Source organism: Oncorhynchus nerka, linkage group LG2, assembly GCF_034236695.1.
Source record: "Oncorhynchus nerka isolate Pitt River linkage group LG2, Oner_Uvic_2.0, whole genome shotgun sequence".
Taxonomy (NCBI): domain Eukaryota; kingdom Metazoa; phylum Chordata; class Actinopteri; order Salmoniformes; family Salmonidae; genus Oncorhynchus; species Oncorhynchus nerka.
The window spans coordinates 68,606,856-68,634,000 of NC_088397.1; the positions used below are offsets into that span (position 1 = coordinate 68,606,856).

The 27,145-nt window shown below is 44.6% G+C and overlaps 1 protein-coding gene and 1 long non-coding RNA gene across 4 annotated transcripts in view; both read left to right on the top strand.

Moving 5' to 3' along the window:
* The first annotated feature begins 3,057 nt into the window (after positions 1 to 3,057).
* The window catches only part of LOC115146027 (uncharacterized), a 42,369-nt gene continuing 18,281 nt past the window's right edge, over positions 3,058 to 27,145 (top strand). For both annotated transcript variants that reach the window (XR_003866086.2, XR_010458834.1), the window contains exon 1: positions 3,058 to 3,343. This is a non-coding gene — a long non-coding RNA (uncharacterized LOC115146027). The remainder of the gene's footprint in view (positions 3,344 to 27,145) is intronic.
* Positions 4,973 to 7,292, top strand: LOC115140411 (uncharacterized). 2 transcript variants are annotated; one of them, XM_065001826.1, is made up of 3 exons: positions 4,973 to 5,134; positions 5,686 to 5,752; positions 5,899 to 7,292. In XM_065001826.1, the coding sequence occupies exons 2-3, from the start codon at positions 5,730 to 5,732 to the stop codon at positions 6,887 to 6,889; spliced, it is 1,014 nt and encodes a 337-aa protein (XP_064857898.1). In that variant the 5' UTR covers positions 4,973 to 5,134; positions 5,686 to 5,729; the 3' UTR covers positions 6,890 to 7,292. The 2 variants fall into 2 exon arrangements, with proteins under 2 accessions (XP_064857898.1, XP_064857897.1); XM_065001825.1 differs by having other exon boundaries at positions 4,974 to 5,134; positions 5,640 to 5,752.

A 27,145-nucleotide genomic window follows, 5' to 3' on the forward strand; every position in this document is an offset into this window, starting at 1 on the left:
CAAACCAGAAACTGTGGATAGATGGCAGCATTTGCGCAAAACTGAAAGAGTAAACCACCGCATTTAACCATGGCAAGGTGACTGGGAATATGGCCAAATACAGACAGTGTAGTTATTTCCTCCGTAAGGCAATCAAACAGGCAAAACGTCAGTACAGAGACAAAGTGGAGTCGCAATTCAACAGCTCAGACGAGACGTATGTGGCAGGGTCTACAGTCAGCTTTATTAAATAGTACCCGCAAATCACCAGTCTCAACGACAACAGTGAAGTGGCGACTCCGGGATGCTGGCCTTCTAGGTGGAGTTCCTCTGTCCAGTGTCTGTGTTCTTTGCCCATCTTAATCTTTTCTTTTTATTAGCCAGTCTGAGATATGGCTTTTTCTTTGCAACTCTGCCTAGAAGGCCAGCATCCTGGAGTCACCTCTTCACTTTTTTTTTTAAATAAAAAAATGTTGTTGAATTTTTACCCCCTTTTTTCTCCCCAATTTCGTGGTATCCAATTGTTAGTAGCTACTATCTTGTCCCATCGCTACAACTCCCGTACGGGCTCGGGAGAGACGAAGGTTGAAAGTCATGCGTCCTCCAATACACAACCCAACCAAGCCGCACTGCTTCTTAACACAGCGCGCATGTCTACACTGTATTTCTGATCAATTTTATGTTATTTTAATGTTCACAAAACGCACTATTCTTTCTAAATGACCCCAAACTTTTGAACGGTAGTGTAAGAATGCTGTTCATTGACTATAGCTCAGCATTCAACAGCATTAGTACCCTCCAAGCTCATCATTAAGCTCGGGCCATGGGTCTGAACCCCACCCTGTGCAACTGGGTCCTAGACTTCCTGACGGGCCGCCCGCAGGTGGTGAAGGTAGGAAACAACACCTCCACTTCGCTGATCCTGAACACAGGTGCCCCACAAGGGTGTGTGCTCAACCCCCTCTTGTACTCCCTGTTCACCCATGACTGGGTGGCCATGCACGCCTCCAACTCGATCATCAAATTTGCAGACGACACAACCGTAATAGGACTGATTACCAACAATGACGAGACAGCCAACAGGGAGGAAGTGAGGGCCCTGGAAGAGTGATGCCAGGAAAATAACCTCTCACTCAACATCACCAAAACAAAGGAGCTGATTGTGGACTTCAGTAAACAGCAGAGGGAGCACGCTCCTATCCACATCGATGGGACCGCAGTGGAGAAGGTAGAAAGCTTCAAGTTGTCGGTGTACACATCACTGATGATCTGAAATGGTCCACCCACAAAGACAGTGAGGTGAAGAAGGCAACCTCAGGAGGATGAAGAAATTTGGCTTGGCACCTAAAACCCTCGCAAACTTTTACAGATGCACAATTGAAAGCATCCTGTCGGGCTGTATCACCGCCTGGTACGGCAACTGCATGGCCCGCAAACGCAGGGCTCTCCAGAGGGTGGTGCGGTCTGCCCAACGCATCACCGGTGGCAAACTATCTTCCCTCCAGGACACATACAGCACCCGTGGTCACAGGAAGGCTAAAAAGATCATCAAGGACAACAATCACCTGAGCCACGGCCTGTTCACCCTGCTATCATCCAGAAGGCGAGGTCAGTACAGGTGCATCAAAGCTGGGACCGAGAGAATGAAAAACAGCTTCTATCAAGGCCATCAGAGTGTAAAATCACTAGGTGGCGTCCACCAGGGTTACTGTCATGGAAATTCTAATCAAGTGAGAGAGACTTTGTCATTTCTTCAAACAATCAACCTTTATTTGATATCGATACATTTTTGCAATAATGGAGCTGGTCAACAAACCACCCGTAGGTGATTCGTTGAAAGCCCAGCATTACAGGAAATGCTGAGGTCTTATATAGTGGACCTAAACATGCTTATTAATGGCTGGTTCCACCCCCCTCCCGGGCAGATCAGGGTATCATAAGCTACCTTGTTTTCTTCTTGTGGCTATGTGTATCGGGTCATAACGCACAAACAAGTGATAACGTTAGTTCTGTTACTCCTCTCTGTTCAAGCCAGTCTCTGTTCACCTCTTAACTCCACACAGCAGTACCCTTGAAAGATATGAGAAGAACAGGATGGACAGGATGAGACACTTTGTTCACTCTCAGAGGCTCTTTGTCTTATGCCGTGTGACCAAGTTGAACAGAGGCAGAGTGGAAAAATACCTGCTTTTTCTTACAAGACCTTCAAACAGACAGTGGAAATGTACAGGTTTAAGATTAAGACTCATACAGCACATGTGCATAACAAAGTTCAGCATTAAGAACTAATGAAGTAATTCTACTTCATTACAGGCTGTACGAGCTTATAGAGCTTATACAGGATTTTTCCCCTTACATTACGCAACCCTGCACCATAGAGGTTGTGTCACGACTTCTACCGAAGTCGTTGCCTCTCTTTGTTCGGGCGGTGCTCTGGCGATGTCACCGGTCTTCTAGCCATCATTGATCCATTTTTCATTTTCCATTGGTTTTGTCTTGTCTTCCCACACACCTGTTTTCAATCCCATTCATTACCTGTTGTGTATTTAACCCTCTGTTTCCCCTCATGTCTTTGTCAGAGATTGTTTATTGTCAGTGTAGTGTTTTTTGTATAGGTGCGCGACGGGTCTTCGTACCCATATTTGTTTATATTCATTTTTCTATTTAGTGTTATGGAGCATGTTACTTGGACATTTATTAAAAGACTCCATTTTACACTCCGTTTGACTCTCCTGCGCCTGACTTCCCTGCCACCTATACACATATATCTGACAGGTTGCTGCCCTATATACATACTGTAGACTTGGAATCACTGGCCACTTTAATAATTGAACACTAGTCACTTTAATAATGTTTACATATTTTTGCTTTACTCATCTCATGTGTATATACGGTATTCTATTCTACTGTATTTTAGTTTGTCACTCTGACATTGCTAGTCCTAATTTTATATATTTCGTAATTACATTATTTTACTTTTAGATGTGTGTATTGTGGTGAATTGTTAGATATTACTGCACTGTTGGAGCTAGAAAAATACCAAAGGCGGACATTGTGCAATCAGTCAGTGGTTGCACAATGTGGTGCAACCACTGGTAACGCACATCATGATTGGTGTCGTGGAAATATTCGGTCAATTCTATTTCACAAATATATATATATTTTTAACCTTTATTTAACTAGGCAAGTCAGTCAAGAACAAATTCTTATTTTCAATGACGGCCTAGGAACAGTGGGTTTAACTACCTTGTTCAGGGGCAGAACGACAGATTTGTACCTTGTCAGCTGGGGGATTCGAACTTGCAACCTTTCGGTTACTAGCCCAATGCTCTAACAACTAGGCTACCCTGCCACCCTGGAGCCCGTGAGTTCAAACCATTTTTATACATTATTCCTCCTTATATCACACTCATAGTAACTCCTGTTAATTACTCGTCTCCTCTGGCATTTAGCCACAGTTACCTTATTGCCTTGCACTAAGTTTAGTTTGGTTTCATATTAGGGCATGGAACCCGTAGAGCCACAGAAATAGTTCATATATGACGACATTCAGTGCCTTTACGGAAATAGTGGATGGACTGTTGATTTGTTTACACGTATGTGAACTCTATAATCTATTTTCTCGGGCTGAAAATAGGAGGAGCAGTTGTCAATCCCAAGTGTGTCCGTGCGCCCATTTGATCTTTAGGTTAGGCCTATATAATGGGAGTATTAGTATTCTGTGGAAGGCTACAAGTACAACAGAGAAATCAACAATGTCTACTCTGAATAATAAATGCATGTATTTGTGTAACTACATTCCTGGAGTGAAGGCAGAGTGAGGACGGGGATCAGCTGTTTCACTTTGGGTAACTTAAAGCAGGCGTAGGGTGTCCTGTTGCAACATGGTGGACTATAGAAACTGTTCTCAAATTGTGAAAGATCATTATTGGGTAACAAACATCAACCAAGAACATACTTGTGTTTCTCAATTAATTGAGACATTTTTTACAAACAACTACTATGTGCATTTTGCATATCTTGAGATGAATTACAATATACAGATATTTGAATTGAAGTCAAATGTCATCCCCTGATCTTCATTCGGCCTATTGACCGCTAATATTCAGTACAATTCATCCTCTCAGGGTAGGACAATGAAATGTAGTAATGCCAGAGGGTTAGACGAGACCTATTTTTGGGGAGCACAAAATACCCTCGTCACAATTAGAGAGACAGATGCAAAGAGACTGCTCACCCTGATAAATAAGTTAGGACCTTCAAAAGACAGATAAACAGCAATCACTCGCGGCTGTTCAGGCTACTTATTATCCTGATCTTCATTCAGTTCAAGAAATGAAACTAGATTTCCTATGTAGGGTGTGGCTTATAGCTTTGTTTACACACACCCCAATTCTAATAAATGCTGTCACTTTCAGATCAGCTCTGAAAAACATCTGATGTGAAAAGGTCTGACATTATTCTTGTGCAGGTCCACATGAGCATCTTGCCACCTTAATAAAAACATAAATGTAGCACCTTATTTTACAGTACTGTTTCCACTGTTACCTGTGGATACTTTCTGGTACTTACTTCAAATAATTCATACCCATTTGGTAAACATATGCTGCTTATTTCAATAGATCCAATGGAAACAACATCCATTTACCATTTTACTATGAAATATCTCAGTAAGAACCTGATAATTACATATTGTAAAGTGCAATCTACAAAGAGACAACTCACCATGACAAACAAGTTAGGACCTTCAAAACACAGGCAAACAGCAACCACTAGCGGCTGTTCAGGCTACATATTAACCTGATAGTCATTCAGTTCTCAAGAAATGAAACTAGATTTCCTACATAGGGTGTGGCTAAAGACTTCAGTTACAAAAAGGCTTTGTTTATTTTTCACTTATTGGTTGTTTGACCAATCAGATCAGCTCTGAAAAAGATCTGATGTGAAAAGGTCTGACGTTATTGGTCAGAAGACCAACTAGTGGAAAAAAGATCAGAAACGGGCTGCCAGTCTAAACACAGCCTTAAGGATCAGAGTCAGTATGTATAGATACAAACATACGATTGGGACATTTCAGCTGCCATACAGTGGGGAGACATCAACTGAAGGCGGCCAATCTGAAACTCTACAATCAAGCAGCAAGTCTCCAAACAAAGTAAGTTATTGTAGGTTATGTTAAAGAAACAATGCATTTCATGAGACAACAATGTGATTTAATTACACATACTTACAGTACATCATTTCATGAAGTAATCACATATTTGGTGGATATTTGTACATATGTAAATTATAATTAGCTTATGTCATGAAATATGGTATGAGTCTGTAACTTTATTATAATAATATGTTATTATTATGTACTGTACACTTTTGAAACAGTCAAAATTACCTTTATAGTTAAACCAATATCCATATTATAGTTCATCCAACCTACAAAGTGTAGTTCAGATGATGATATCAATCTGCAAGTAAGGGGGACTTGACATTTATTTGATTTTCTTTCAAGTCAGGGATGGATGTTAGTAAAACCATCCTGACAACTTTTTTAAAAAGAAGGCTAATTGGTTCCAGTTAATTGGGAGAGCCATTTTAACATTACTCTTGGATACAAACTGTTGTTCAGATAATTTTATTGAATGTCTGATTGAACTACTGTACAGGTTATTCACTCATTGTGGATTGACAAGAGCTATCTACATCTATCAGACCGCAGATCTTCCATCAAGCAGCTAATCTTCCATCAAGCAGCTATGTCCAAACTTGGGGAAAAAAGGTCGGTTGTATCACAGTAACAATTCAAATCTAGTGTGTGTGTGTGTGCAAAGAAATATACATTATTTGTAGCCTACTAAATAGGTGCGGAGAGCAGAATTGCATGTCTGTTCAACCAACATTTTAAATGTTTTATTTTTATCTTAGGGAAATGAAGGTGCGTTATAATGACAGAGGTGTAAAGGAGCACTTTTCCAGTGGAGAGCATAAGAATATCGCCACATTAAAACAAGAGAAGACCCTTTTAAAAGAGGCAGGAATAGATAGATACCTATCAAAAGACATAGAACCATACCCAGAGGCACCAGAGTTCCATCTGTCCAAAGTTGCCCATGTCACTACAAAAAGAGGCCTTGATGGAATCTTGAAATCAGGTGGATTTAAGGGGGGTGAGAAGAGTTTCCTGTGGTGCAATCTTCCTGTGGATGATGACGATATCATTGCAGCAGAACGCCGTTACCTGGAGAAGATCTTCCCTGACAGAACACCCGAGCAGAGGCAGATACAGCAACCCTTCCTCAGCAAGTTCACCACCTCACCTGCCTTCAGGAAGGCATCACGCTTTGGGAACTTCAGGTTCACTTTCAGTCTGTCTGATTTCCTGATGATGTACAGTCAGCAGATCTGTGATGGAAAACAGCCTGTCCTGAGAGTGTATGAGACTGTAGTCTACAAACAAGAGATTATGTACACAGTGCTTGTTCACAGTCCAGATAATAAGGAATTTGAGAAGTACCCCGTTCTTGGTGATGGTAGTGATGATGCTCTCTGTGCTTACATGAGGGGCAACATTGTCTGGCGTGCACAAGCCATGTCTAAAACCCATGACTTTGGGTTAGCCATAGATGAAGTTAACCAAAATGTAGGAACAGAAGGCGGGGGGAATGCATGGCACATGTGGGACCATGTGACCCTGGCATTCCACCTGCCTGAAGGTCAGGCCCTACATTTTGACATGGATATTGTGATCAAAAACCTTACTACTTGTGATGCCGATGAAATGTTTATTGGAGTGAAATGTCGCAAAAAAGGGCACGAGTGTGTGGGTACATGTCCATGTGGAAAATGTCTCGTACCCCTCGCCACAGCTGATGAAATAGTTGAGGGCATATCATGTGATTACAAAACCAACTGTTGAAGTTTGTCTTTTTCCCTCCAGTAGCTTATTAAAAAAGTTTATGATGAGGGAAATTCATTCAATCAACAGGTGTGGTGTTTTAACTTAATGCTGTCACATTTTTTCAGTCATCTTTTGTCATATAAGATTCATACCAATAATGTAGTTAACCAACAGTTTCAACAAATTGTGCATCATCATGAAATGGTGTTGTGTCATAGTTATGTCGTCTTTTTCCATAGCACTCGAGTGTCCCTAGTGATTATGTTAATGTAGGCTCTAGTACCTTTTTCAAAAAAATTTCATGTTTTTTTCTAAACATTGTTGTAATTTCCTTTCCAACCTATCCCTGGATAAAGTGATGATGCATCTAAAAAAAATACTTTGTCTGCTTTGGAAATAAATTCCAAGAATGACGACACAATCATTGCCTGGTTTTATTGTGACCTGCCACAAGAGATTTAATTTAAACGGCCTGCTTCAATTTCCATCATCCCAACAAATGATCATGATAATGCCTACAAACATTTCTCTAAAGGGTTTAGTATTTGAAGATAGTGTGGTTTAATATGTCAGCAATGACAACTATTTTTTAACAACCAACAAATGTTTTCTTTTCTTGTTGCTTATTTCAGCTTTGCATTCAGAAAATGTTACCCTAAAATGTATGAGCTCACCTCTGATCAGAATATTATAATTGATCATATACAGTACACGAAGGTATGGGAGTCCACAAACAGCAATCCCTTGAACCCACATAAACAGATGACTGTAACAATCACTGGACGGGTACCACTCCCACTGGACCCATGCTGACAGCTTTCATTTTTTCTCGTTCAAATATTTTTGATTGAACACACACAAGAATGGTGTATAGGTATAAAAGACAAGTATGCAATTCTTATCTAAACATAAAAGAGCAGACAGAAACAACAAGACTCAGAGTTCTGGGTACAAAACAAATATGACAAAACAAGGCATACAGAACCAGGACAGGTAGAAGGAAAGAGGGTAGATGTCACCCCCCCCAACTGCTATGATGGCGGGGCCAGCACATGCTGCCCAAAGGTAGATTAAAATACAATACAATGGAGAGTGCGTTAAAATGTACAAGTTCTCAGCGCCGACTGGTCCAAGCAAGAGAGGAAAGGTTTCCAGATTTGATCAAATGTTGATAATCTATTGTTCAGAATATATCTGATTCTTTCTAAGTGTACAGTGTTTGCCAATTTCGCTGAGCCATAATTTGGTAGAGGGAGCTTCCCTATTTTTCCAAAACAACAAGATGTACCTTCCGGCGCCGACAGAGATGGCCACCTCGCTTCACGTTCCTAGGAAACTATGCAGTTTTTTGTTTTTTTACGTGTTATTTCTTACATTAGTACCCCAGGTCATCTTAGGTTTCATTACATACAGTCGAGAAGAACTACTGAATATAAGATCAGCGTCAACTCACCATCAGTACGACCAAGAATATGTTTTCCGCGACGCGGATCCTGTGTTCTGCCTTACAAACAGGACAACGGAATGGATCGCATGCAGCGACCCAAGAAAACGACTCCGAAAAAGAGGGAAACGTAGCGGTCTTCTGGTCAGACTCCGGACAAGGGCACATCGCGCACCACTCCCCAGCATTCTTCTTGCCAATGTCCAGTCTCTTGACAACAAGGTTGATGAAATCCGAGCAAGGGTAGCATTCCAGAGGGACATCAGAGACTGCAACGTTCTCTGCTTCACGGAAACATGGCTTACTGGGAAGACGCTATCCGATGCGGTGCAGCCAACGGGTTTCTCCACGCATCACGCCGACAGAAACAAACATCTTTCTGGTAAGAAGAGTGGCGGGGGCGTATGCCTCATGACTAACGAGACATGGTGTGATGAAGGAAACATACAGGAACTCAAATCCTTCTGTTCACCTGATTTAGAATTCCTCACAATCAAATGTAGACCGCATTATCTTCCAAGAGAATTCACTTCGATTATAATCACAGCCGTATATATCCCCCCCCCAAGCAGACACATCGATGGCTCTGAACGAACTTTATTTAACTCTTTGCAAACTGGAAACCATTTATCCGGAGGCTGCATTCATTGTAGCTGGGGATTTTAACAAAGCTAATCTGAAAACAAGACTCCCTAAATTTGATCAGCATATCGATTACGCAACCAGGGGTGGTAAAACCTTGGATCATTGTTACTCTAACTTCCGCGACGCATATAAGGCCCTGCCCCGCCCCCCTTTCGGAAAAGCTGACCACGACTCCATTTTGTTGATCCCTGCCTACAGGCAGAAACTTAAACAAGAGGCTCCCACGCTGAGGTCTGTCCAACGCTGGTCAGACCAAGCTGACTCCACACTCCAAGACTGCTTCCATCACGTGGACTGGGACATGTTTCGTATTGCGTCAGATAAAAATATTGACGAATACGCTGATTCGGTGTGCGAGTTCATTAGAACGTGCGTTGAAGATGTCGTTCCCATAGCAACGATAAAAACATTCCCTAACCAGAAACCGTGGATTGATGGCAGCATTCGCGTGAAACTGAAAGCGCGAACCACTGCTTTTAATCAGGGCAAGGTGTCTGGCAACATGACCGAATACAAACAGTGCAGCTATTCCCTCCGCAAGGCTATTAAACAAGCTAAGCGTCAGTACAGAGACAAAGTAGAATCTCAATTCAACGGCTCAGACACACGAGGCATGTGGCAGGGTCTACAGTCAATCACGGACTACAAGAAGAAACCCAGCCCAGTCACGGACCAGGATGTCTTGCTCCCAGGCAGACTAAATAACTTTTTGCCCGCTTTGAGGACAATACAGTGCCACTGACACGGCCTGCAATGAAAACATGCGGTCTCTCCTTCACTGCAGCCGAGGTGAGTAAGACATTTAAACGTGTTAACCCTCGCAAGGCTGCAGGCCCAGACGGCATCCCCAGCCGCGCCCTCAGAGCATGCGCAGACCAGCTGGCCGGTGTGTTTACGGACATATTCAATCAATCCCTATACCAGTCTGCTGTTCCCACATGCTTCAAGAGGGCCACCATTGTTCCTGTTCCCAAGAAAGCTAAGGTAACTGAGCTAAACGACTACCGCCCCGTAGCACTCACTTCCGTCATCATGAAGTGCTTTGAGAGACTAGTCAAGGACCATATCACCTCCACCCTACCTGACACCCTAGACCCACTCCAATTTGCTTACCGCCCAAATAGGTCCACAGACGATGCAATCTCAACCACACTGCACACTGCCCTAACCCACCTGGACAAGAGGAATACCTATGTGAGAATGCTGTTCATCGACTGTGTTGCATTCAACACCATAGTACCCTCCAAGCTTGTCATCAAGCTCGAGACCCTGGGTCTCGACCCCGCCCTGTGCAACTGGGTACTGGACTTCCTGACGGGCCGCCCCCAGGTGGTGAGGGTAGGCAACAACATCTCCTCCCCGCTGATCCTCAACACGGGGGCCCCACAAGGGTGCGTTCTGAGCCCTCTCCTGTACTCCCTGTTCACCCACGACTGAGTGGCCACGCACGCCTCCAACTCAATCATCAAGTTTGCGGATGACACAACAGTGGTAGGCTTGATTACCAACAACGACGAGACGGCCTACAGGGAGGAGGTGAGGGCCCTCGGAGTGTGGTGTCAGGAAAATAACCTCACACTGAACGTCAACAAAACTAAGGAGATGATTGTGGACTTCAGGAAACAGCAGAGGGAACACCCCCCTATCCACATCGATGGAACAGTAGTGGAGAGGGTAGCAAGTTTTAAGTTCCTCGGCATACACATCACAGACAAACTGAATTGGTCCACTCACACTGACAGCGTCGTGAAGAAGGCGCAGCAGCGCCTCTTCAACCTCAGGAGGCTGAAGAAATTCGGCTTGTCAATCGAGAGCATCCTGGCGGGACTGCTCCGCCCTCAATAAGGCTCTCCAGAGGGTAGTGAGGTCTGTCACCAAAAGCACTCCAGGACACCAAACTTCTACAGATGCACAATCGCCTGAGCATCCTGGCGAGGTCAGTACAGGTATCACCGACCTGGAGACGGCAACTGCTATCCGCCTCAACTGTTAAACAGCCACCAGAGGGTAGTGAGGTCTGCACAACTGACATCACCAGCTACTTTAATAATGGGAATTGGGCAAACTACCTGCCCTCCAGGACACCTATCATCCACCCGATGTTACAGGAAGGCCATAAAGATCATCAAGGACATCAACCACCCGCTCTGTACCAACCACTGCCTGTTCACCCCAGTAGTTTTGGAATTGTTAGTTAGATGACTATCATCCAGAAGGCGAGGTCAGTAACCAGGTGCATCAAAGCTGGGACCGAGAGACTGAAAAACAGCTTCTATCTCAAGGCCATCAGACTGTTAAACAGCCACCACTAACATTGAGTGGCTGCTGCCAACACACTGTCATTGACACTGACCCAACTCCAGCCACTTTAATAATGGGAATTGATGGGAAATTATGTAAATATATCACTAGCCACTTTAAACAATGCTACCTTATATAATGTTACTTACCCTACATTATTCATCTCATATGCATACGTATATACTGTACTCTACATCATCGACTGCATCCTTATGTAATACATGTATCACTAGCCACTTTAACTATGCCACTTTGTTTACTTTGTCTACATACTCATCTCATATGTATATACTGTACTCGATACCATCTAATGTATGCTGCTCTGTACCATCACTCATTCATATATCCTTATGTACATATTCTTTATCCCCTTACACTGTGTATAAGACAGTAGTTTTGGAATTGTTAGTTAGATTACTTGTTGGTTATCACTGCATTGTCGGAACTAGAAGCACAAGCATTTCGCTACACTCGCATTAACATCTGCTAACCATGTGTATGTGACAAATAAAATTTGATTTGATTTGATTTGATACATTTTTTTGCCGAAATGAGACTGTAAGAGATGAGTTGTTTTTGGGGGTTGGATAATCCGTTTAGGGAATCAGACACTCCCAGGATTATCAGAAGCGAGTCTGGGTCTATTGAAGTCTCCAGAACTTCAGAGAGGATCCTAAAAATCCCACACCAATAACCATACAAGTTAGAGCATAGGGCAAAGCAGTGGAGTAGTGTACCCTGCACAGCCTGACATTTACCACACGTAGGGGATGTATCAGGAAATAACCTATGCAGTTTAGTTTTGGAATAGTGTAATCTGTGTAATACCTTGAATTGTATGAGACGATGTCTGGAATTAATGGAGCATGTGTGGATATACTCCAAGCTCTCTTCCCAGTCTGCCACCGAAATGTCAGTCCCTAGTTCTTCCTCCCATTTTGCCTTAATGGCATCTGTAGAAGGTGTGCTAACAGATTGAAAAGCATCATATAGACAAGATATCAGTTTGTCTGAGGTGGGGCATATTTTTATGCATCTGTCAAACATGGAAGGTTTAGCATTCCCAAATGTTGGGAGGTGTTTTCTAACATAGTCTCTAATTTGTACGTTTCTGAAAAAGTTACTTCTGGGAAGATTATAAATTTCCCTGAAGCAACTCAAAGGAGGCAAAGGTCCCTTCTATATATAGATCCCCTATGGTACTTATCCCCATCTCTCCCCATCGCTCAAAGGTGTTATCAAGGTTAGAAGGGGCAAAGGAGGGATTCCTGGCAATAGGATCATGAATGATATTGGTCTAATTTAAAAATTAAAAAATTAAAATAAAAAATATTTTTATTTCACCTTTATTTAACCAGGTAGGCTAGTTGAGAACAAGTTCTCATTTGCAACTGCGACCTAGCCAAGATAAAGCCTAGCAGTGTGAACAGACAACACAGAGTTACACATGGAGTAAACAATTAACAAGTCAATAACACAGTAGAAAAAAAAGGGGAGTCTATATACATTGTGTGCAAAAGGCATGAGGAGGTAGATCAGAGTGGACTTTGATTTGCTTCCAGATTCGGACTGTGCTATGTATAATAGGATTGTTATGATAATAGTGACATCTCCAGATTAACAGGCGACAAAATCACTGCGCCAATAGAGAAGGGGTGACACTCCTCACGCTCCATACTAAGCCACCTGCATGACGGAAGTGCGTCATCCAGCAAAAATGTAACCGTGAGGTTAGCGGCTCAATAGTAAAATATACCATTTGGGAGAGACAATCCTCCTTCCATCTTGGATGTACAGGTGTTTTTTTTTACCTATCCTGTGTGTTTTATAATCCCAGATGAAAGGATTGGTAATTGAGTGCAGTTGTTTATGAAAGGACTTAGGTATGAATACTGGGATGTTCTGGTATACTGTAGGTAGAGCAGTTGTGGGAGGAAGACCATTTTAATGGCATTAATTCTTTCGAGCAGAGAAATTTGAGAAGAGAAGCAGAGATGTTTGCCTTGTGTTTTTGCATCAGAGAAGGGAAATTATCTTTAAATAGTGAGGAGTATTGTTTGGTAACTACAATTCCTAGGTAGGTAAATTTTTCTGAAGATAACTTAACTTTTTTGCAACCGTATGGGCATTAATTCGCTCTTGTTCAAATTTATTCTGTATCCCGAGAAGGTACCAAACAAATGAATCACATCAAGAATAGCTGGGATACTAGCTTGGGGTTCTGTTACATAGAGGAGAATGTCATTTGCGTATAGGGAAATCTTATTTAGAGTATAGCCGTGTATTGCTGCATGAGATCTGATCGCCTGAGCGAGAGGTTCAACAATTAGAGCGAAGAGCATAGGCGACAGCGATTGGTTAGTGAGTATTCTCGCTCAGGGGTTCCTATATAAAAGCTGGATCAAATTTGTGAACCCATCTCCAATATAACATTTCTGTAGGACCTTGAATAGATAGGACCACTCAACTTGATCAAGGGCCTTTTCGGCGTCAAGAGATATAACGGCAAGGTCCACGTTAGGTAACCTCTGAGAATACATCATGTTGAAGAGACGCCTGGAATTGAAGAATGAGTTTCTGTTAGGGATAAAGCCAGTCTGGTCCGAATGGACCAATTTGCCAATTAAAGTGCTAAGCCTGTTAGCCAGAGTTTTTGCTAAAATCTTTTGGTCTGTATTAAGGAGAGATATTGGTCTGTATGACCCTACCTCTTCTGAATCTTTACCCTTCTTATGTATAACTGTAATGAACGCTTCATCCAAAGTAGGTGGGAGAGCTCCATCCTCATTGGCCTGAACCAACATTTTGTGCAGGTAGGGAGAGAGCATGTTGCTAAATGTTTTATAAGGTATCCATCTGGGCCTGGGGTCTTGCCACTCTTTAGAAATATATTGTCGAGATTTGTCCTACTTGTTTTTGATTTAAAAAATGATCATTCCCAGGGACTGGGAATAAGAATTTATTCTTAATTGACTTGTCTAGTTAAATAAAGGTTAAATAAAAAAGTGGTCTAGAGTGCAAACTCTGCCTACTTAGCCCGCCAAGCGAGACAAATCAAGTGCACCTCTTCACAAGGCCGGTGATGTTGTTCATGAAATGCAAGATTACCCCATGACGTGGATATTTTATGATTTTTGAAAAGTCATTTTTCTAAGTGAATAAATACATCTTCAAAAAGAACATGTGTAGGGTGACATTGTTTTGGCATAAAGAAATGGCACTCATTGATTTGGCAGAACGTATCTAACTTTAGTCCCCTGTTATTGCTATGAAGGAAAGAGAAATAAAAACTCCTTATGCTCCTATATATAAGTGAACAGAATGTCTGCCGTAGACTAGTGAGAAATTGGTACAATTATAAAGAATACTAAACAAATCTACATGCCCATAACGTTATTCCTAAAAATTCCCAATATTCTTAATATTGCCTAGAAATTACCATCACTTATTGTGAAAATGCATGTTTTTTTTTTTTTTGTTTACCATTCCATTACCTAGTCACATTATTCGAGACAGTAGAAGGTTTCCACTATTTAGTTCTCAATTGTTGATGTAGTCTATGTGTCTGTGCCTTTTGGTAAACCTATGCAGCCCAAAGATATTTATAACTAATCCAAGATAGTTAATCTAGTGGTCATTTCCACGACATTGTGTAGAATTTCCACGACACCACCTTTTCATGTTGTTTATTAAAATACTTTTAATTAAAATCATATGGTTTGGTTTCAGTAGGCTATTTCAAAACCAAATGGTAATTCCAGGTGGTCACAAAAATTGATGAGTGTTGGTTATATGGGGATTTGAATGAATGGAGCGAATTTGAAGGTAGTTTATTTTCCCCTGTGAGCAAGAAGCAGTTTTTGGAGGAGCAGTTGGAAAGGATGTGGAGCCCCAGTGGGATTTCTGACTGCTCATCTCCACTACACTCACATACTCTGGTCTGTAGGCAGCCGATATGGGCTGCTAGATCTGAATCTAGATCTGCACTATCATCTAGGAATGATGTTAGAGAGGAAGAGGTGAAGCGAGAGGCCCAACTGACAAAAATCAGTCTTCTCCAGCAGGTGGCGATGTTTTGTTTTAAGAGTTTTTGTAAGGAGGTTGTCTCGATACGAAACCTTCAGCCCCGCCCCTTGGCCGGCAGCGGGGTGCTAGAGGTGATTAGCGTCCCATTCCCTGGATTGGGCAGGGCACTATAGATACTTCAGGTTATCTCGGTATAACCAGGACCGCTCGCTTAGCCCTGCCTCTCTTTCTTTATCGATACGTTGTCCGCGTAGAGAGGTCTTTTGCCTTGTCACTCTCAACGGTCCAGCTCTAGCTGGGATGTGTGAACCCCAAGGGAGGTCTTTTGCCTTGTCACTCTCAACGGTCCAGCTCTAGCTGGGATGTGTGAACCCCAAAAGAGGTCTTTTGCCTGGTCACTCTCAACGGTCCAGCTCTAGCTGGGATGTGTGAACCCCAAGAGAGGTCTTTTGCCTTGTCACTCAACGGTCCAGCTCTAGCTGGGATGTGTGAACCCCAAGAGAGGTCTTTTGCCTTGTCACTCTCAACGGTCTAGCTCTAGCTGGGATGTGTGAACCCCAAGAGAGGTCTTTTGCCTTGTCACTCTCAACGGTCCAGCTCTAGCTGGGATGTGTGAACCCCAAGAGAGGTCTTTTGCCTGGAAACTCTCAACGGTCCAGCTCTAGCTGGGATGTGTGAACCCCAAGAGAGGTCTTTTGCCTGGTCACTCTCAACGGTCCAGCTCTAGCTGGGATGTGTGAACCCCAAGAGAGGTCTTTTGCCTGGTCACTCTCAACGGTCCAGCTCTAGCTGGGATGTGTGAACCCCAAGAGAGGTCTTTTGCCTGGTCACTCTCAACGGTCCAGCTCTAGCTGGGATGTGTGAACCCCAAGAGAGGTCTTTTGCCTTGTCACTCTCAACGGTCCAGCTCTAGCTGGGATGTGTGAACCCTAAGAGAGGTCTTTTGCCTGGTCACTCTCAACGGTCCAGCTCTAGCTGGGATGTGTGAACCCCAAGAGAGGTCTTTTGCCTTGTCACTCTCAACGGTCCAGCTCTAGCTGGGATGTGTGAACCCCAAGAGAGGTCTTTTGCCTGGTCACTCTCAACGGTCCAGCTCTAGCTGGGATGTGTGAACCCCAAGAGAGGTCTTTTGCCTTGTCACTCTCAACGGTCCAGCTCTAGCTGGGATGTGTGAACCCCAAGAGAGGTCTTTTTTGCCTGGTCACTAGCTGAACCCCAACGGTGAACCCCAAGAGAGGTAGCTCTAGCTGGGATGTGTGAACCCCAAGAGAGGTCTTTTTTGCCTGGTCAGCTCTAGCTGAACCCAAGGTCTTTTGGTCCAGCTCTGAACCCCAAGAGAGGCTTTTGGGATGTCCAGCTCTGTGAACCCCAAGAGAGGTCTTTTGCCTTGTCACTCTCAACGGTCTAGCTCTAGCTGGGATGTGTGAACCCCAAGAGAGGTCTTTTGCCTTGTCACTCTCAACGGTCCAGCTCTAGCTGGGATGTGTGAACCCCACGTTTATCCTCTAGACTCCTTTTACACCACTAATGGATCCTTGAGTTGTTATTAAGCCTCCTTCCTACCAGTCTCTATATGATTTCCCTCAGGTTGAGTATTTCCCTTCTGTGATGTATCTAGTTTAATTAAAGTGTGAAGACCTTTAGTCAACTTAGTCTCACTACTCTGCCCGTCGGCTATGTATCACTTGGATATTAAAACTTAGATAGATCGATAAGACAATTAATGAATCACTACTGGACACACCTTCCTCTTTGTCTTTTAATGGTATTTCACTTTGTCATGGAGTTTAATTGGTGAAGACCTTTTCCAGTGTCACCGGTGGAGGGAGTGTCACTTGGAAGTTGTTATCTCCTTGGGAGGGCGTTTTACTCGAGACAAAATAAGACTACCGTTTATTTTTGGAAACACTCTGTTTTTTGTCTTTTACAATCAAACACACTTCAAAATACACAATTTGTTACTCAGTTACACACCGCGTTAATCAAAAACATGCAAATGTCTTAATGCTCTATAATGCCTGGTACAATGATAATCAAACACGCGCAGTGTCTGGGGCAAGCAACCCGGCCGGTGATACAGTGTTCCTCTGTCAATTAAGACTTTGTCACAACGGTACACTCGGTCCATACGTATACTGCACACAGGGTCAACTGTTCGATAGGTAAACAGACTTATCTCTAATCAAATATAATATTTCAACTTAATTACCTTTAAAAGATGACAGGGAGACCCACGAGATCAGGAGTGGTGTTTCAATCGGTCAGAGTTCTGAGAATTTAGTTTATGTATCGATCTCTCCTATGAGGAATCGATCTCTCCTATGAGGAATCGTTGGTTCAACTCAATTTCGAGATTCAAGTTAGACTGAGTACTCTAACCTGCCCTCAGGTTGGATAGTATTGTCAAATAACCTGAAACCGAGATTCCAGGGCAAGGTACTGTGTTCAATCAGTTAAGATATTCTTACAACAGTACACGTGTCACTGGGTCGGTCGGAGACAGAGTCGATTCGAACAATTTACCAACCGTTCTCAGCAAGTGGTAATTCTGCCGTTGATCTACCGCAGTGTCTGGGGCAAGCAACCCGGCCGGTGATACAGTGTTCCTCTGTCAATTAAGACTTTGTCACAACGGTACACTCGGTCCATACGTATACTGCACACAGGGTCAACTGTTCGATAGGTAAACGGACTCTTACCCTAGTATCCAGCAAGTTAGAATCTTTAAAGTAATTTGACCTCGGGCTCAAAATAGCTTGCTTTTGTACTCCATCTTAATTCTCATCCTTAGATATCCTTCATCTGAGTGCCTGCATCTGGTAACTATTCTACTGTTTTCAAACAACTCTGCATATTCTCCCTCCAGGGGCCAAAATTCCTGAGGATCTTCCCTATACCACTCTTTCCTATGCCTTACGCAAGCCCTATGACATAAACATATTTTGCAAAGCGCGTATGAACTACTCATGGTGCTTACTCCTCCCATGTCCCACAACATGGTGTACTGTCCTTTAGTCCCTGTATCACAGCCTGTGCATCTTTGAACCGGTCTCAGTGGTCCTTCTTCTCCAACCTGTTGAATAGGTCTTATAAGCCATTCCATGTAATTCAACAGTACCAGTTCTCCTATCCCATTCTACTTCCTTTCCTTTATACACCATCATGAGGTTAAGCTCCTCTGGCTCGTCCTCATAATCCCACTTGTCTCCCTTGTTGACTATCAATTTTAATTTTGGCCACACATTTCTCAAGGCCAAGCAGATCATGCATACTGCATCTACTACTCTAGTCCTTATCGTCAATCTACCACTGAGTACCCCTTCGGTACTTCTGCTGCAGGATCCACACACCTTTAAACTATCTGGGTGTGGTACAATTGGAATTGGGACTACCCATCCTAAAGGGTAATTTCTGGTATCTGGTAATTCTGGGATCCCTTTTCTCTCTAATTCTCGCCATGCTGTCATGACTCTATGCCCTATTGGCTTACTATCCTCTTCCTCTTCCTCTTCCCATTCACTATCCCCAGAATGGTTGTCTTCACTGGGATCCTGGGGAGAGAAAAGGTTAATTACCTATTTTCTACTCTGACCTTTCCTGACCCTCTTCTTGTCCCTCCTACTGGGAGGTCCACTGTTTCCCTGAGGGTCGTTTTGGGTCAAGGCTCCTATTGCTCTCTCAGCTGCCAAGGTCATGTCAGCCAATCTATGGCCTAGCAACACCAGGTTCTCCCTATATCTTAGTTCTAACCCTGGCTCTGGGCCGTTCCTGCCTGGACCTCTCTGTTGGGGTCTAGGGGACACGGTTGTGATGCTTGTGTGGCCATAGGAGTGCCTATGGGTCATGGGGTCCCTATGTCTGAACCCATGTTGTCGCCTAAGGCCTCTCTGAGTTCCTTCTCTGTTGCCTCTGGTGAAGTCTGCCAACAGTTGTGGCTCTCCTGATTCGAAGTGTCCCTGTACTCGTGCTTGTGGCTCATGCCTAGCCTTTCTCATAGCCTGCCTGTCATCTCCACTCGGAAAATACTTGTCCCTAACTGGTAGGTGGTTGTTCAGTTCCCACTGGTTACAGCTGAGTCTGACCCACCTGGGGGGGAAGTTTTCACAGCTTAACAGGGACCTTCCACTGCCAAACTGAAACCACTGGCTATTTCTGAATACTGCCAGATCTTCCCGGGACCAATATGGTTCTAGGTCTTTACACACCAGAGCCTCGTCCCATTGTCCCGTCAGCACACCTGTCCCTATATCCCCTGCCACCCTCCGGTGGTTAAGAGTCAAGGTAAGGTATCCTGGCTTCTTTTGAGTGCTGCCTTTTGTTTACCTTTTCCCTCTCCAGCAGCACTATCTCTACATATGTACTTGTGACAGGAGTAGACTCCTTCAGTTTTATACACAGGGTCCTGGGCTAAGTACAGCTGCCACCCTAGGCCTAACCTGTACCTTCTCCTGCCATCTCCATCATGGGGAGGGACATCATTTCCTCCAGTCATGGGGGTGACAAATGTGAACACTTGTTCCTTTTCCATTGCTCTGCCCCAGTGTAGCTCTCTAACTGGCCTGCATGACCTTCCCACCAACACCTTCTCATCCATCCAGGATGTTTGTTGGACTCATGGTTGTAGTCTAGGGGATATTTGTCCACCTGGTCCCAACCTGTGGACTCCAGAAGCACTCCATCCCAGGCTACACTAGGGTCTACTAGGATCCATTCACCTTGTCCTGTTTCCATCCAGGCCTGCCTGTTGACTCTGTCTATCCCATATCCATCACTAGGTCCCTCTCCAAGGTCTCTATCTCTCAGATACTCATGGCTGGAGTTAAATTGGAACCTTTGACCTGTTAGAGCTGGGTCTGGGCCTGCAGTTCCAGTGGGAATGGGCCAGAGTGGTGCTTCTATTCTAACTGGGGTTAAGAGGGCACTTCTGGTTAGTTTGACCTCTGTGACCCTCTGTCTGCGACATTCCAGGCAATCTTTGTCTGAGATGTTTCCATATCTATCCCAGGCACACTGGCACCCTCTGGGGTCCCAGGAACCATTAATGGTCCTTATGTCCAGTGCACAGTTGGTCATGGTGTTGCAGTTGCACCTGCCACACGTCTGAACTCTTCCATACCTGCACCTATACTCTCCTGAGGCTCCATCAGAGCACATCTCTAGTTGCCTGATGCTTAGCTCAGCGGGCCCTTCGTATTGCATATCGCCAGTGGGCTCATTGCATACGTCACAAGGGACACACTTCAGTCTGCTTGAGCCAGGTAGACCTGTCGGAACGCTTCGTTCCCAGACTACTCTTCCTGTGCTCCCTCCTTTGAGGCCCTGTCTGGCTAATTCCTCATGTCTAAAGTGCCTGCCTACCCAAATGGTGTTTGGACTCCTCCTGACTTGGAGGCCTGCTCTGCACTCTAGGAGGTATTTCCAGTCTGGTACGATTATGGAGGACATACTTTCTTAAATTGTGCTATGTCAACTGTTTTTCCACAAGCTGTCCTTACAGTATTAGCGCTTATTACTTCCTCAATAATACGCCTTTTACCGTATTTCTTTGGCACTACCAGGTCACTTTTATCTGCCGCTGGATTCTTCCTAATCCTGATCCAGTCTCCTACCTGTAAAACACAAGGTAGAGGGGTAGACTGGGGATTAGGAACGTCCACCGTACTATTTTGTCCTGGTAATCCCATTAACTCTCTTGGACTAGGCCCTGAACTGGTTGGGGTGCTATTTAACTCTATGCATGCTTGCACTAGCTTTGGTCCCCAATCTTTGTCCGCTCTCCACAACCCCAAAGTTGTTTTGAGTTTGCCAATGGTCCTCTCTGCACACCCATTTGCTTGAGGTGTGTAGGGAGGTGAGAAAGTGTGCTTTACTCCCCTCTGGGTGCACCATTCCTCTACCTTTTTGTTTTTATACTGACGTGCATTGTCAGTCCTGATCGATTGAAACCGTCCTAGGGTCAAAGTCAAAAGGTTAAGCATTGTCAACACAGGCAGAGCATTGCATGTTTTCGCTGTGTGTACCATTGTGTAGCCTGTTGCCATGCACACCGCTACTATAGCATACCTATGTCCCAGTACCGTAGCACTTTTCATGGGACCCATAGTGTCTAATGCTATTTGACTCCAGGGCGTGCATGTTTTGATGTGTTGATCAGACACTCTTCCTAGATTACTAGGCTTTTGCTCTTGACAGGTAATGCACTGCTGGCACACCAGTTTTGTCATGTATTGTCATGTTATGTCTTGTTCCTGTGCTTTCTCTTCTCTTCGTTTCCCCCTGCTGGTCGTATTAGGTTACTTTCTCTTTCTCTATCTCTCTCTCTCTCTATCGTTCCGTTCCTGCTCCCAGCTGTTCCTCATTCTCCTAACGACCTTGTTTACTCTCTCACACCTGTCCCCTCTTTTGCCCTCTGATTAAGTCTCTATTTCTCTCTCTGTTTCTGCTTCTGTCCTTGTCGGATTCTTGTTTGCTTTGCCCTTGTCCCGTCCTGTCGTAATCTGCCTCTTCTTCAGATACTGCGTGTGAGCAGGTGTCTCTGTCCTCTACGGCCCGCGCCTACCCGGAGGGACCAGCAGTCTGTTGCCGCTAGCCCTGCTATTCTCCTCTACTACTAGAAGGGGGACTCTCCTGTATAGATAGAGGATTTATGTTTTCCCTGTTTGGACATCTCCTGTAAAGATTGAGGATTTATGTTTTCCCTGTTTGGACATTAAAGACTCTGTTTCTGTTAAATCGCTTTTGGGTCCTCACTCACCTGCATAACAAGTTTGGCCTCTACTGGGTCAAATTCAATCTGGTCCTGTCTAAGATGCTTCATAAAGATTTTGGGACCTGGGTGTCCGCAATCTATGTGTAACGCCTTAAGTTTGTCTGCTTCAGTTTTGTAGAGAACTATCCTGCCCATCTGCACTAGTTCATCTACTTCCCTGTTGCCTTGTTGGTTGAAATCAGCTCCTTTTCCGTCCCCATCTACTGTGTGGGCTTTTTGGTGACTGACGACAACATCCATTCTATCCATTGACTCATGGATTTTTCTCCATTCTCCTTCGTGCTGAATTGTTTTGTTCTTAGCACTTCTGTACCCATTATTCTGCCATATCTTTTTATCAGAAGTCATGGCCTGGGCACTGTAGTGACTGTCTGTGACCAACTCTAACCTTTTTAGATTTGAACCAGCACAGTGTAGCAGAGCTTCCATTATGGCCATGACTTCTGCTTTCTGGGCAGTGCCTGCTATTTGTTGTTTCCTTTTTATGAGTGTTTCGTCAGTGGCTTTGTTTTTTACAATAAAACCCCTCTTGGTTACTTGTTATCTCACTTCCATCCGTGAACACTACTATGTCCCTAGGTTTATCCTCCTTTGGTTTCACCTTGACTGTTGTAGGTCCTGGTCCTGGGTATTCAGTGTCCCATCCTTGGTCACTGATGAACACGACTCCTTTGGTGGCATGTACATTCCTCCACTTGTCCCAAGTGGTGGTAGTAATGCCTACCATTTTCTTTGTGTTGTTTGTGGCCCATAGTTTGTTTAGTTCTGTGTCTTTTATGATTATGGCCTGTCCTTGGGCAAGGGACACTATTTTGTTCCAGTATAGTTTTAGCTCCGGGACTTGAGTATCTCACTATGGGTCCTTTCAACTGCTTACTGTAGCACTTGATTGTTCTCTCCGATCCTTCATTGGCCACTCATATGAACCCGTCCCTATCTATGTCCTCCCCTTCTAATTTTACAAATGTCCATAGGGGCAGATCGGGGTTTCTTGGCTCATTAGTCTGGGCTACAGCTGCCATCTTTTTTTTAACTTTATCCATGATTCAGTCATTTTGTCTGTTTAAATTATGGGCTCTTCCCCATATTGCTTATGTGACAGCTCTAGTTGGTCATTTCGTCTAGTAATGCCTTTATAGCAATGCTTAGCTACTCTGCTATAGCCCGGTATGTGGTTTCTAATATACCCTAGTTTACCTAGGCATTTCTGCATCTCATTCACTGTTTGTGGCTCCTCCATTCTCTGCACTTTTTGTAGGTATCCTTCACTTGCAGTTATTCCGTCGCTGATTGTGAAACCGAGAACTGACTTCCTTCCTGCCTTTCTGCCTATCTGGCTTTTGTCAGATTCAGTTTTCTGCCTGCAGTATTCAACTTGGTTAAGGCCTCTTTTGTGTCTGGCTATTTTGCATTGCTTCCCTGGCTTGTGTACTCCTCCAATTATTTTATGTGTGTTCTGACTCTCTCTATTTGGTCTGGAACAAAAAATGGTTCATATTTATGACTCCCTTACTTATAATTATTTAGCGTCCGATAAGCTGAGGAGATTTTCTTCTCCTTGTAGCATATTTATCCCTAAGTGGTTTATTATTTTCATATCTTTTTTAAAGTCCATCCTGAAATTGTACCCTGAGGTGTCCACTCTTTGCATTATTTACTTCCCTGTAGGCTTAAAATATATCCTAAATATTTAACATAAGTCTTCCTGCATGGCTCTCAACATTACACTAGTGTCTCCTAGATTCGTTGGAGTCCCATCTTGTAGCAGGGCCATTGCCATGGGGTACCAGAGCTGTGCATAGAAGGCCACTTTGCCACAATACATACTTACATCCTTTGGCCCCCCTTCTTTTTCTGAAATGACTTTTAACTGTTCGATAGGTAAACGGACTCTTACCCTAGTATCGAGCAAGTTAGAATCTTTAAAATAATTTGACCTCGGGCTCAAAATAGCCAGAGGTCAAATGGTTGTCTAAATGAATTCGAGATTCAAGAAGTCAGCGCCAAAGTGATGGCGTTTTCTCTTTATATACCTTCTGATCACCGCTCAAGTCCCACTTGTGGTTTCTGCACCTTGTTATTTCAAAGAGCACAGCAGCACTACTGTGCCTCTTAGTTCATAGGCATCCTCTAACCGCAGCAAGACAATACATATATGGTCTTCCGCTTAAGGCGGTGGCTTTTACTCTATTAGCAGTGCTTCAAGCAGTTTCTCCGATTCTGCAGCTTCGTCAGATGGTGGAGGCGGTTCTTCCTGGTACCATGTTGTTGAGGTGGATGGTTGACTGGCGCCCTTTCCTGGTGACTGTGCCCACTCTGGTAGCTCATCAGACCTGCTCATGTCTGACTGTACTGGTGGTACGTAGGGTAGTGGCAGCGGGAGGGGGGCAGGAGGGAGATCCATTTTGCTTTTCACTACAAGGTCAATAGAGTACCACAATATGAATCATAATTCCCTGGCGTGACCTTTTGATAACCGTGTAAGTATCTCTAGGACAAGGTGACTTGTCAATATATTCGCCTGTATTTACCCCCCAAAATGAAATGCTAGTCATAAAGACCCACAAATGCCATGATGATCTGGACGAGACTGCCGAATCGAGGCAAAGGTAAGAATCTCTGGATTAACTATCTAGCTCCAGCCTGTTTATTAACCTAACCCTTGCATGTCCTACATAGGTACGGATGCCCCCAAGGGACATCCTACTACATATTCCCCTCTCCCATGAACAAGAACTCAACATGCATAACCACTGAAGGATAACTGAAATGCAATTTGGAAACCAGTATTATTCTCTAACATGCTACTTCCCATCCTGAAACAGTATGACAGCATTAAATCACACAGTCTCTTTTTGCTGGGTATGTTCCCCAGCAGTATGTTTTCTCTTCAGGTAACATAGTCTTTCAGCCACTCTGGTGGCTTCACATCCCTTTTTGGGCGTGCTTGTGGCTCCGTGAGCATTCTCTCTCCTTCACCCTCTGTTTGTGCATTTTGTGTGGCCTCGGTCTGTGTGGCTGGTACATCTGGAAGAGCTCTGAGGTGTGTTTTGTTCCTTCGTACCTCTTCTGAGCCTGTTTCCACCACATAGGAGCGTGGGGCATCCGCTTTCCTCAGCACTATTGCTGGTGTCTTTGAGTTTGTAATCCACACGCGTTGACCTTCGGTCAGCTCTGGCCTCTCCTTAGCACGGTGTCTCCGATTAAAGTCTCCTGTTTGCGTTTGTTTCAGACGTTTGTCCCTCTCAGCGAAGGCCTTTCTGTTAGGCCATCGGGGTTTAAGCTGAGCCGGTGAGACAGGCAATGGGGAACGCAGCCTCCTGCCCATCAGGAGCTCGGCAGGCGACGGCCCATGATGCAGTGATGTAACTCTGTAAGCTAACAGAGCCCTGTATGGATCCTTGTTCTTTTTCAGCTCTCTCTGCCTCACCATTACTCTGTGCATGGTAGGGGCTACTGGTCACATGTATGAAGTCATATTCTGCGGCAAAAGCAGAAAAGGAGCTCGCAGAGAACTGGGGAGCGTTATCTGTAACCAGGACCTCAGCGACCCCTTGCCTGGAAGAAATGTACTTTAATCCATTGATAACACCAGCTGATGTGGTTATGGGTGTCTTTGCTATTTCAATGTATTTTGAGTAGTAATCTACCACTAGCAGATAAGTGTCATTTTTCCAATAGAACATATCCGCCCCTACCTTTTGCACCTTGTCATTGGCTCCGGATGACAAGGTTGACATTTTGTACAGACCTCACACTGGGCCACTAGCTTGGCAATCTGAGTACTCAGACCAAGCCACCACACTGACTGTTGAGCCCTCAGTCTGCATTTGGTTATCCCCATGTGTCCATCATGCACTCTGTCTAGCATTTCTGGTTGTAGAGTCTCTGGGATAACTATCCGTTGTCCTTTCATGAGAAGGTCTCCATTACAGTGGAAGTCACTTTGGTGCACCCAATAGGGCTTCAGCAGCTGAGGCAGTTCCTCCTGCCTGGGCCATCCCTTTGGTGCACCCAATAGGGCTTCAGCAGTTGAGGCAGTTCCTCCTGCCTGGGCCATCCCTTTGGTGCACCCAATAGGGCTTCAGCAGTTGAGGCAGTTCCTCCTGCCTGGGCCATCCCTTTGGTGCACCCAATAGGGCTTCAGCAGTTGAGGCAGTTCCTCCTGCCTGGGCCATCCCTTTGGTGCACCCAATAGGGCTTCAGCAGCTGAGGCAGTTCCTCCTGCCTGGGCCATCCCTTTGGTGCACCCAATAGGGCTTCAGCAGCTGAGGTAGTTCCTCCTGCCTGGGCCATCCCTTTGGTGCACCCAATAGGGCTTCAGCAGTTGAGGCAGTTCCTCCTGCCTGGGCCATCCCTTTGGTGCACCCAATAGGGCTTCAGCAGCTGAGGCAGTTCCTCCTGCCTGGGCCATCCCTTTGGTGCACCCAGTAGGGCTTCAGCAGCTGAGGCAGTTCCTCCTGCCTGGGCCATCCCTTTGGTGCACCCAATAGGGCTTCAGCAGTTGAGGCAGTTCCTCCTGCCTGGGCCATCCCTTTGGTGCACCCAATAGGGCTTCAGCAGTTGAGGCAGTTCCTCCTGCCTGGGCCATCCCTTTGGTGCACCCAATAGGGCTTCAGCAGCTGAGGCAGTTCCTCCTGCCTGGGCCATCCCTTTTTGCACTGCTGCACTATCTGTTGGCAGATGTGGTCTCGTTGTTGCTCCTCTGCAATCTGCTGCAGTTTGGTCTGAGATGCAGGTAGACTGTCCCTTATTGTATTAATGGACACCTGTACCTCACCCTCTAGACATTGCTCCTCCTCTGATAATGGACGTTTAATTGGGGCCCTGGAGAGTGTATCTGCTGTGATCAGTGCCTTCCCTGGCACATACACCATCTTGTAGGTGAACCTCAGTAATCTGAGGGGAAGCACAGAACTCTGGGAGGCAAGTCGTCCAGTGCTTTTGTCCCTACCAGAGCCAACAGTGGTTTGTGGTCAGTCTCTGCTGTAAACTGCAGGCCAATAAGGTGTTGGCTGAGCTTTTCACATGCCCATGTGATAGCCAACGCCTCCTTCTCTACTTGAGCATATCTTTGCTCTGTGTCGGA

Coding starts and splice junctions, on each gene's coding strand:
- LOC115140411 (XM_065001825.1), top strand. CDS start 5,021: ATGTATAGATACAAACATACGATTGGGACATTTCAGCTGCCATACAGT. Junction 5,135..5,639: donor GCAGCAAGTCTCCAAACAAA/GTAAGTTATTGT, acceptor ACTACTGTACAG/GTTATTCACTCATTGTGGAT. Junction 5,753..5,898: donor TCCAAACTTGGGGAAAAAAG/GTCGGTTGTATC, acceptor TTTTTATCTTAG/GGAAATGAAGGTGCGTTATA.